The sequence below is a fragment of the Cololabis saira genome, chromosome 19, assembly GCF_033807715.1.
Source record: "Cololabis saira isolate AMF1-May2022 chromosome 19, fColSai1.1, whole genome shotgun sequence".
In the NCBI taxonomy this organism is placed as follows: domain Eukaryota; kingdom Metazoa; phylum Chordata; class Actinopteri; order Beloniformes; family Belonidae; genus Cololabis; species Cololabis saira.
The window spans coordinates 33355567-33367965 of record NC_084605.1 but is presented as its reverse complement, the minus strand read 5'-3'; the positions used below and the strand labels follow the sequence as shown (position 1 = coordinate 33367965).

The following is a 12399-nucleotide window of genomic DNA, read 5'->3' as shown; positions in this document are numbered from 1 at the left end:
AAGTAAAGCAATATAGTTAAGTTTTTACACTGCAATCCATTTGTGGATATAGCTGGTGTTAGGTAGAGACTAGAGTGGGGCTATTTTGTGACAATTGGGAATAGGGATGCATTGATCGCTCACATGGTGATTGGAATTGGCCAATGTTTAGCTGGACCTGTTTTGATCAGGGATCTGAAGATTAGGCTCAGAAATTGAATTTTGTTTAATGGTCAATTAAACACAGATGCTTGCCAGAGCAACTGCAGTGTGACCACAGCTGTGCATATAAACTAACTTCTGCATTTTACTTGTAAATATAGCTGATATCATGAAGAAACTAAAACAAAAAATGTCCATGTAAAAATACAAAATCTGAAGCACTACTATTGTACATCATTTTGAAAAGAGCCAAAAAATGCCAAATAATTGTAACTGTAACTTACAGAACATACATTTTTTTATATAGGGATATATATACTTACAATGACATAACTGGTGTTTAAAACATTAAGTTGTCTCTAAGATGTCTCTGTCTTCTTTGTCAACACCTACACAACAGGACATTTCTAATCAAAAGTATGTTCACAAGTCACATAAATTGGTGTATGAAGGCCCACTGACACTGGACTGTTTAGTCTAACGGTGCAAAATGTTGAGTCGCCCAGTTTGGATTTAAAATTCTTAGCACATTTTATATTTTTTAAATACATTTTGAGGCTGAAGAGCATCTGAAGAACATCTAAAAAAGCTGTTACACACAGTCGTATGTTCTCATGTACAAAAAAGAATAATGGATTAGAAGGAACTAAAATAATAGGTAAATAAGCAACTCTATAACAAACAGTTAGGTGATGTTTTGTTTTTTCTTAATAACAAATTCATATTTTGTAGACACTTCCATTCTCTACACTGAGAACAAAAAACATGCAAAGTGCTGAATAAATATCTGGCAAGCCCACTACCATCATGGATAATGAGGTTAGAGTAATGGATAATGACAAATACTTAAGTACATACACAGACTGGACTGGAGGACCAACACGGATGTACACAAGAAATGCAAGACAATTTTTGAGGAAGTGTGTGCAATAAGATGCTAAAGATCATATCCCAGTCTGCAGTGCCGAGTTTATCTACTGTGCTTCGGTCTGCTGGGGGAGTAGCATTAGAGCCAGGGATGGCAGCAGGATCAATAATAAACTCATTCATAAATCCAGCAAAATAATTGGACAGGAGCTGGAGACATTTGAGTCACTGAGAGACACAAGATAACTGAACAAACAACTATCCATCATGGACAATCCATCACACCCACTCCATGACACGCTACAAAGGCAGTGGAGTCTCTTCTCTAACTGACTCTTTCAGTCTCACTGTCATAAAAAGACACTTCAGAAAATAATTTCTGCCATTTTCATTTCATTGTTCAACTGCTCATGTACTGCACTACCATTTATTGCATTAGCTCCTGTGCATACTGTTCTTGTCTGTTTAGCGTTTCACAGTCCACCCTCATCTGTATTCATCATCTTTATCTCAGGACAGCAGACATACCGCAAAACACTTAATCAACCCAATATATTTAGCTATTTGGCTACGATGCCGTAATGTTTGACCCATTGACACTTGATATCAAATATGACATGCACCTAATTAAAAATGCATATTTAGAATGTTAGAAATACTTAAAAATGAATCAATTCATATTTATACAATTTTAATTTAAAAAAAATAAATCATACTGTGGTTTCATTTTGCAGCATTGGCCCCTGTAAGCTCTGCTCATTTTAGACAACTTTTGTACTGTACAAAATGACAAAGGTACTAAAAAACTACAGATTTAGTTCACACTGAACACACTATTACATGCCTCACATTAACAAATTATACTAACAATGTTGAACGTGACATACATGACAGAGGATCCTTAATACATCTGTGAATATCATCATAGAAAGTGTATTTGCAGGAGCCATTGTAAATAAACGCGTCAACATGAATCTTTCAAGATAGTATTTATTATGTACATGAAATTGTGTAATTGTCTGAATGTATGTAACCACTGCTGTGGTAACCAACTCCTATACGCTGAAATAAGACCTCCTCAGTTTGTTTATCTGCCTCTTATTCAAGGACATGCTGGTGTGCCCAGTGTGGCAAAATACACACTTCCAGGTTATTTTCTTATTCTGACCGACTGCTCTGAAAAAGAGTCCGTCTTTTAAGAATATTCTTGTGGTGTGTGTGAGTGGGTGCATATGCTCAGGCAGAGTTGTCCTATAGATACAAGGGGGAGGCTTACAGGGAAAAAAAACTGCGACACACCTCTCACAAAGAAGAAATGATATCACTAAACAGTGTTACCATCATCCTCCTGCAACCCAGTCATCCTCGAAACAGGACAAGCAGCAGAGCTATGCTACAATGGCTCCTTCAATTAACAAACATTTAAATCTGGCCTGCTTGAGGTCTTTTCTGCTCAGTAGTTATAGCCATTTGAGATAAAATTATGCACCATTTAATGGAAGAACAAAAGAGCTAAAATATTTTAGAATTAAAGACTTTATGACAACACTGGTGTGAAGCATAAACTGGGGAGAATGAAATGGGTGAAAATGGATGTGCTGCTCGCTTTTGGCAATAATCTGCCATCATTTCGTACTTTATAGCTTAGGGAACATAAATGATTGAAACACAAATTCAGCATTAACACCATTATCAATAGCCATTTGTGAGGTTATAGACAGATTTTTTTCAGAAACCATCCTTATATTTTTGCACTAAGAACACTTCATAACAACACAGGTTATTCCCATAGTAGTGCAAGTGCAAAAGTTAGCAACAACAGCTCCCAAACATTGTACTAGGAAACTACACATAGCCCCCAACACACTAGAATAATACTTTTTTTTCTGTGAATTTAAGACAAATAATGATGTAGAAGAATAAATCTTCCTTCACCATTGCGTATGGTATTTTGTGATCACATTTGCATACAAAATTCTTTATTTTTTAACTCTTTTCTAATGGAAGATTATAAAGTATAGAGAATCGATTCTGTGAAATTGTGTTCCTGTCCAATCAAAATTATATTTCCTCCGTGTTGACACACAAACACGGATAGACATGATTACACACACAAGAGATATATTTTCACACTGCCTTCACTGGCTGTGTTGAATCTGTTTACCTGCAATTTGGCCTGCGGGAATAGAAAGATAATGGGGCTTACAAAAATTCTACTTTCCAAAGTAGACCTCTATGCATCCCTACGTTTATGATGGAGACTCAAAAAAAGAGCACCTATTCATGTGAGCGTCTACATTTTATTTGGCTCTGTTTGCAGGCATCAAGAAGCATATATGTTTGTGTTTACAGATATGGGTGAAATGTGAGACACACTGCTTAATGCATGTGGTTCACCAAACAATATTTTGGAGGTGTTGCAACAACATATGCAAGGGAGTTTCATGTTTGCTGTCAAGAAACAAGGAAAGACATTGAGAGACCAAGACAGTCTCTGCTCAGTGAATACAGTACTTTGGTACTGCGTGTGGTGAAACTACATTACATAAATATAGGAGTCCCTTTTTCAAAATATGACATATTGCAGGGGAAGAAGAATGTCTGTATCTGTAAAGATTTCAAAGATAAGGATCTTAAGTGCAACATTCATACGCCTAAATTAATGAAATCTTTGTAAATCTGTGAGTAAATTTGCAAATAAATCAACTCTGCTAAAGATCTACTCCAGATAAACGTTCCATAAAACCAGGATTTTATCATAAGAATGTGCATACATTTAAAAATGTCAGTGTATCGTAGACCGGCTGCGTGGCTCTGAGGCTCAGGAGGTGGTAAAGTGCATCCCTGTCCTGAATCTGTACATTACCTGGTGCACGTTAAAAATTTGATGCACATGTTGCACTTTTAATAAGAGAGAGAAGGAAATCATTTTTTCAGACCTGGCAATAATGGCAATTTTAACTAAAGTGGGGCAAAGTAAAAATATTTTATTTTTCTCTATTAGTTGGTAAGGCAGGACCATAAAAACACAGAGAGGTAAGAGGTGAAAATGCAAAAAAAAAAAAGAAGCAATTCTTTATGTAAACAAATTTCTACCCTGAAAACAACAACATTGCTTATGTAATTGGATAGATTTATTTAATGGGAATAATAGGTAATGGAAACAGATGTCTCCACAGGCGTCAACGTCAACTTCCAAAGGTAAGCTTGTACTTTTTATTTTACATGTTATATTGTGGCAACCAGGCAATGTTTTGCTTGTTATACACATTATAAGTAATTCTGGTTAACGATACAATTCATGGTGCATTAATTTCATTAATTGAAGTTTATTAAAAGTTTGTTGGCCCACAAGCTTGGAAGTCTTTTTGTAGATCCAATAAATCAATCTTCTGATGTTCGAGTGACCTTCCAGTGCAGGTCAAATTGCCCACTTACTGTACAATCATTCATAAAGTTGCTGGTGTCTCCAAGTAGCTTCATTGGAGGCATTCTGAACTGGTTCTGTAGGCACTCAGATGGCTTCATTAGGGACCTCTAGGAGTGGAAGCCCTTCTTTCATGACGATGTTGCTCAGAACAAAGGGAGCCAATATTATTTTGCTAAAGTTTTTAGATCAGGTTGCTGCCGCTTGTATACAAGTACAGTCAGCTCCATATCTGCTTACAGTTTAAGCACAAATTTGTTCTGTTCATGTTTTATGAATGAGGACAATCATCTGGGATGCTTTACCTATGGTGCTATGGCAATTTTTAGGGGAGGGGATTAATACTGTCAGAGTATTGATAAATAAGGTTAATACTAGTGTATAGATCTAACCAATTCTCTTACAGATTCTGTTTTTGACATTTTTATAGTTTTCAGTTTATTATAAGTAAAGTATTGACCTGCTTGTTTTGCAGCACGTCCTCTATTGATCCTTTCTGGGCATTTTGACATTTTCGCAGAACCTCAAGGAACTGTTTTCTCACGCTGACAAATATCTGTTTGGAGGAATCACTAGAGTCCAATAGTGATCACAGTTATTGGGTGAGAGGCAGGTTTACATTGCCACTGTGTGAAGGAGACCCTTCTGACTTGTAATGACACAGCTTGAGAGCCATTACACCTTTTTTTATGGGTAACTTAAGCAGAAATCCATTTCAGAGTATTTGAAATGAGGCAAGCTCAGTGGGGGGAGGTTAGGTGCGTGAGTCTGTTGTTTGTCTTTTATGATAAGGTGTACACTGGCGGCGTCCTCCAATTTGAACAATTTGATTCTGGAGGCATCTTTTTGATAATGTTGTGTGTGTGTGTGTGTGTGTGTCCCCTTTTCCTGCAGGATTAACCAAGACAATGAAAACACAAGTGTTTTGTCCAGACATTCAGTGTTTTTCATGTTGAAAAACACTGTTGGGCCATGTTGAACATCTGCAGAAAAGAATATGTGTTATAAACCACAAACAGACACTGGAAGAATAAAATCCAGAGCAGAAAATGGCTGCCATGCGACACTCTGCACAGCGGATGTGAGACCACAGCACTGCAGATTCAGCAGTCACTGTCAGTCCAGCATATTTTCTGGCATTCTCTTTTTTTTAGTTACTTAAGGTGACATGAATAGCACTGTTCAATAAAAAGGGCAGGATGGGCTTTTTTAAATTGAAAGGTTATAGCTGATAACAATGAATCAGTGCCTGTTTTGGAATGTAATTATAAAATAAAAAGCAATAGCAAAAATTCAAACGCAATAAATCAAAACATAGGTCTAAATTTACAAAAGGGAAGATTTTGCTTTTTTCTGATTCATACAGTCTTGTCGTTTATATTTGTTCAGTAAAAATAAAACAATTTTCAAGAAATGGAATATTACAGTTTTGATTATTTTTTATTTTATTTATTACTAGTCTTATTTATTTTTTATTATTATGTATTCCCCCGGTTAAATTGCTTTTTACATTGCTAACTGGCCAGAAGGTCTTCAAATAAAGACAGAAAGAGTTGAGTGCCAGCTGGCTGTCATAGCCATTAGTCATAAAACACATTAGGAATGCCAAACACGGCAGCTGGAGCATTCATGAGCACCAATGGGAAGTTTCATCAATATCTATTAACACGGGGAAAATGCAGCTCAAAACAATTCCGTTTTAGTCTTCCCGCCATGACACTATACACTAGAGTACGGACTTCTACAGAAAAATCTACAAAAAAATAGTTTTGTGGATGACTGTTCAGTCTTTGGTGGACTATATCAGCTGAAGCCGTGAGTTCATTGACAGTTAAGGGCTGGAGCTCAATCTGCTCTCATCCCAATTTCGTTCCACATGATTATTCTCAATTTCACAGTTGATGGTTTTTACTGAGACAGACGGCAGCAGCCAAATGTCAAAGCACAAAAGAGAAAGCTGTGACATACAACAGAAAGTCAAAAGGGGCAAGATGATAAGCAGGGTAACTCAACTTCTTCACAAATGTTTGGACTGAAGTAATCTGTGAATGTGACTTCCCTTTTGCCATGCTGCAGGAGTTAAAGACACACGTGATGCTGTTGGATGTTTCGTCTGTACAATAAACGCGAAGATTGTTTCGATTGCCAAATGCAGCCACGTCCTCCTCATTTCCATAATGACCATTGAAATCTACAAGAAGGAGTGCAAAGTAGCATAGTCAAAGACAAGCAGACCTTTGCAGTTTAACGCAAACATCGGCACAGCTAGTTTTCTTCTTACAACAGAGGCCACAAGCAGTAAGCATCAACTCAATTCCCCATTTAGTTAATAGTAGATCAAATAACTGCTTTCCAGATATACTTTGATAAATAAATACCCATGAGAGTCATAAGGCTTCATTCCAGATAGGACCGCATACACATGTGAGGAATTAAATCCACACAGCCATATAACAAGCAGCTATCAGTGCAGCTTACGGTTCACACCTGAGATTTTGTAAACAGTTATAAAATTCTGAAATTAATTCATTTTCTTGAATAATAACACTGCACTCAGGGGTGATGCCAGTGAAAATGTGGGCAATGGCACGCATGGAACAAAACATAAAGAGCTGCAACATTTTTGTGCAGTGGGAATTTCATGCTTAGTTGTTCAATCTATGTGAGTCATTGAAACGATCTTCTACTTAAATGTAACGCTCTGAAGAGGGTTTTGTATCAGGGCAAAAAAAAAAAATGCCTCCATTCCTTTCAAGCTCTAACTTCCTATTAGACTTAGTAGTAAGTAAATATAGTACATATTTAAGAAAAAACAGCAGTACCAAATCTGCACCAAAGTAAAGAATTGGCACTGCATGTATAATGTAGAGATATAATTTGAAAACTAAAATTGATAACTAGAATTGTTTGACTCATCTATAAATCAAGTCTAAAAAAGGACTAAAAAAGGTGCTAATTTCCAGCCATCCTCATTTTATTACCTTCAAGTGTATTGTGATCAGTAGAATTCATGCAGGAATAATGCCTGGAAATTTCACTCGATCTTACATAAGTCTCACAAAGTTGTTACAATTTAGAGTCTCAAAGACTTTGTAAATCCTGTTTCTCGTGCTATACTATAACATATATAGACCTTACTTTTTGAGTCTCAGGTCACACATAACATGAAAGATAATGCATTGTTAGCAGATAGATAAATAATAAATAAAAAAAACATTGAAAAGCATAATATAGGCTCTTTAAAGCTCCATTGTTGGCTAAAGGCTACTTTAAAAAAAATTACCTGCGTGTTAAAGTGACATTAACTTTGAGCTTGAAAGGACCGTTATGACTGCAATACAGTAACTAAGTTAATTTTTCAATGTTCACCAACATTTTGGCCATTATTCATATGTTTTTTCTAAAAGCTATCGCAATATAATTCTAGTAACATATAATGTATTGAGCCAACATGTATACTTTTGTGCAGACAGGAAACACATTAAAATCATTGAGTTAACGACTCTTGGTTAAAGGGGACCTATTATGGCATCTAATACCTATTTTAAACAGGCCTTGAATGTCTTAAAAACAAGCTTTTGATTTTTTTGCTAAATAAATTAGAAATTCAGCCTCTAAACCATGTCTTTATCTTCCCATTCTCTAACCTCATTATCTATGAGGGATTCTTAATGGGCGGGGCTATGATAATGAGGCTCTGTGCTGATTGGCTGCCTGAATGACGCGTAGCAGGGGAGGGCACAAAGCATCGCTTGTGTTGGTTTTTACAACCAACAACAGAGCAATTTGCATGTCTAGCTCGAACACGATACACCGCTACGAAAAAATGGCGGAAGCTCCGGCCGGTGGAGTTGTTGTTGTTCCGGCGAGAGTTAGTTGTGGGCTTGGTATCACGCATCGCTCCCGTCGTTACGTAACGACGGGAGCAGAATCTGAACGGCTCGTAGAAGCCACATCACACTGGACGGATCATCCGGGCGGCTGTACAGACACTGCAGAATTTGGTTGCTTTCCTCCTTCTCTGAGTTGGCAGGCTGAGGGGAGACCACTTTATATATGTTAAAGCAAGAAAAAACCTGTTTTTCATAATAGGTCCCCTTTAAGTTACAACAATTGTTATTCAAAAGCTGGTATAATAAAAATATATATTTTTTTTTTAAACATACAAGTTTTCCCCCCTGCACCCTTTGATAACCTTTTGATAACAGCTTTAAAAAGTCATTTGAACTCAGCTGTGGCTAACAAATAATGACATGTTTGATTTATCTGGCTCTTGATGAAGCTTTTACTGTTGTGTCTATGACAAATAATAAAATATTAAGTTTACAAATCCCAAAAGTAGCTTGCTAGTAGTGTGTATTTTCAATAAAAGCTGAATTCCCATGAAATCATTTTTATATTTCCTATTATATTAATGTTTGTTTGATAATGAACACTTGTTTTTTGTTGATGAACTAAATGATTCATCAACAGGCTGTTCATCTGTTCAGCAGGAGCACAAATCTGCAGTTTCTGTAAGCACTGATTACAGAAAAGTTCTGTACAACGAGCATCCATAATTTAATCTCAAGTAAATGCTTTCTTTCTAACCTCTTGCTCTAAGTTTTTAAATTTTCCTCCACCAATTTTTTTTCAAAAAAGCACTAGCCACTAGTCACTGACTTTAAGCTCAAAATATCATTAAAAGCTAATCTCACAGCAAATACCTTTTGCCTTTTGTTTATACTGCATATTATTTGTCTACAATGTGTCATCCCACTTTCTTCCAGTAAATTTAAACGATAGTGGTGAGTAAGAGTCTTGCCAAGCTGCATAGACACCTAAGAAACCTCAACAGAATCAGACATGCTACAAAAAAAAAAATTCAAACACATGGGAAGTGCTGGTGAAAATTACAGCATCTCTCTGGGGAGTGGGCAGTAAGAGATGGAGGACCTTTTGTTTGCAGCGAAAATGACTGCTTCAGTGCATCTGGAAAGAACATCTCGTCGGCAGCACTTGGCAGGCAGGCGGCCGTAATTTTGAGCCATTTAGGCTTGAAACTGCCGCAGAGGGGGACAAAGGAGAGAGCGGTCATTTAAGAGGACGTATAACATGATGATGTGCTGAGTGCAGGGTGTTTAAGCCTGCTTGGATTGAAAGGCAAATGAGTAACACTCAGTGATGACAAAGTGAGACACGCACATCTTTAGGAGAATATGTTAATTGAACAATCAGTAAGAGAGGTGAGACACAAAGCGATTTAATATTTTGAATGATTTGGTGAAGAAATAAATGAGTAGGGGAGAGGGTTTGTGCTTATCTCTCCTCAAGTTTCATAAAATGTGTCTACAATCTTACTCAATAATTAACTACAGACGTAATTAAGACAAAGGTACAAATGTAAGCATTCACCTTAACCCAAAGCTTTTCCTGAATAATTCTATGTCATTCAGTGCCAAAGAAGCAATTGTTTCACAAAATGGCTTGTTAAATGCTCAAACGTCTTAGAAACCCATCATATAATTTCAGAAATTATAAACAATGGAAGCTTTTCAGCAAAACAAACTATGGTTCCAGAAAGAAATTGCATTTTTTTCGACCTACAGTATTTCCTTGTATTTTATAAAGCAATAGATAAAATGACCACCAGCCACTGCATTTTTTTTTCATTCGTCAGATTATTTTACAAACATTTATAAGAATATTCCACCTTTCAAAAATACTCACATATAATTACTCACAGAAGACTTAACCACTATCAAGCAACTTATTAAACCACCTGAGTTACATCTCTTCCACTGGGTAGCTTTAAAAATGATTCATTTTGATGCAACATCATATGAAAAAAAGGCCCCCTGAAAACAGAAAATATTCGTCACATAAAATTCTCCAGTAATACTGGTAATACCTTCAAATTTGTCCTCTATTTCTACGTATGATTGTATATCTAATTTAACCAACAGCATAAATTACTTTAAGATAATAATCTACACACACACACACGCGCGGTGTCAAGACAGGAGAAAGCACTAGCCCCGTTGTGGCTCCATAAAACACACACGTGATTAATTTACTGCTGGTACAAAAAAATTCGAAACAAAAAAAAATTAGGAACAAAAAAATAAAGCCATAAAGATAAATGCATGTACTATTTGTACGTTAAAAAGACTTAATAACATTGATTTGGGCCTACACTTTAAGTGGTAACGACTCTTCCAAATCAATATCCTTCTTTCATGGAGACTGCCAAGAAAACCATTTAGTTTTAATTTGTATGAATAGCCCTGGCAGAGGATGGGCTACAACGTTTATCATATATTAACTTTTATCTTTATTCTAACGGTGCCACGGATGTAGCCTATCGACATCTTATTTAGTCTTATTTTGTTGATATTGGACAAGTAAAATACATACCTGAGCACATTGCTGTTCAAGAGACACAATTGAGGAAAGAAAGTTAGCTCTCATGGCAAAGTCGGGTCTGGTTCGAGGGAGTTGTAATCATAAAAAGAAAAACAAAGCGCAGCATTTTTGACCAAATGACACATTCTTGAAACATTTAGTCGACAAAGAAAAGCAGCAAAGTGTGTCCAAAACCAGCTTAGGATAGACGCAACGAACCCCGGAATGGTAAAAATAATAAATAAAAAAATGTTCTTTTGGGTTTTTTTTTGTTTCCCTACCTGTGTGAGGCGGCGGCGGGCTGTCCATGTGCAGCTGTCGCAGATTACAGCAGATTTTAGAGCAGATATAACAGCAGATTCTACAGCAGCGCGAGCGCAGCTGCTGTTAAAGCGTCTCGGTCGCGCGAGCGAGTCGAGGGGAGATAAAGCACGCCGACAGGCGCGCGTGCGGAGAGAAGAGGGGCGCGCGCTGTGTCACCGCCTGCGAGACAGAGATACCAGATCACGGAGCCAGGGAGACAAATGAAATCAGTAGTGAAGCAAGAGCCGGAGCCAAAGCAGCAGCAGGACACTGTTTGAAATGGAAAACGTTTGAAAGAACAGTAACTTCTGAAAAAGCCATTCATAGCACAGACTGGACTATAGCAAAATACACCGTTGACTGATGCATTGGAGGCATGGGTGCAGATCCCGGGGGGGACGGGGGACATGTCCCCCCCCAATTTCTGAAAAACATGAATTGTCCCCCCCAATAAAAATACCCTAAATTATTCAAAATTGAACAAATGTATTTTCAGACTTAAAGGTTGAATATGTAGAATATTTATTTAAATATATTTCTAAAAAAATAATACATCCACGGTGCGTTTTGAGGTGTACAGAATGAAAGTATTGCTACTCCATACATTTTCTTTTCTGAATTAATATTTTTTTACATTTTTGACGGGCTCGACAATGACTTTTTGTCAACGTTCTGTTTACATTCGTATCTGCCCGTACTTGTACTTGTTTAGGGCTCCATATTTCATCCATATATCAATTGATCGTGCATAAAGTAGTCCCATAGGATAAAAGGAAGATGGTGAGAAGAATTTGAGATGAGTAGACACTACATGCCCAAAACCCTTAAAGGGGACCTATTATGAAAAACATGTTTTTTCTTGTTTTAACATATATAAAGTGGTCTCCCCTCACCCTGCCAACACAGGAAAGATGAAATCCCATGAAAATCTGCAAGGTCTGTACCCCCCGACCCTTCTACGAGCCGTTCAGAATCTGCTCCCGTCGTTACGTAACGACGGGAGCAGATTTCCATAGGTTCAGCCTCCGCTGCTGAAACCACCCCCACAACCAGCTCTGCCGGCTGGAGCTCCGCCATTGTTTAGAACCGGTGGCTGTTTCAACCACGAGGGACAGTAGAAATGAGGTTTTGGATCGACATTTACCCTCATAAAAGGATCAGTACCAGCAGCACGGACCCGGCAACTGCGTACGAGTCAGCGGTAAGTGACGTTATTTTTTTATGTTATTTATATTTGTCTATGAGTATGATCTTTGCATGGGCTAAGTATTTAGCTG

The 12399-nt window shown here is 37.3% G+C and overlaps 1 protein-coding gene across 5 annotated transcripts in view; it reads right to left on the bottom strand.

Annotated features, from left to right (window-relative positions):
- The window catches only part of LOC133419371 (zinc finger protein 385C-like), a 102807-nt gene extending 91574 nt beyond the window's left edge, over window positions 1–11233 (bottom strand). Inside the window, exon 1 of one of the 5 annotated variants that reach the window (XM_061708508.1) lies at window positions 11101–11233. In XM_061708508.1, the coding sequence (XP_061564492.1) occupies window positions 11101–11128 (28 nt within the window). In that variant the 5' untranslated portion in view covers window positions 11129–11233. Of the gene's footprint in view, window positions 1–9370; window positions 9453–10831; window positions 10868–11100 lie in introns of those variants that run through there. The other 4 variants (XM_061708512.1, XM_061708510.1, XM_061708516.1 and 1 more) reach the window with 4 other exon arrangements.
- Between the last annotated feature and the right edge of the window lie 1166 nt (window positions 11234–12399).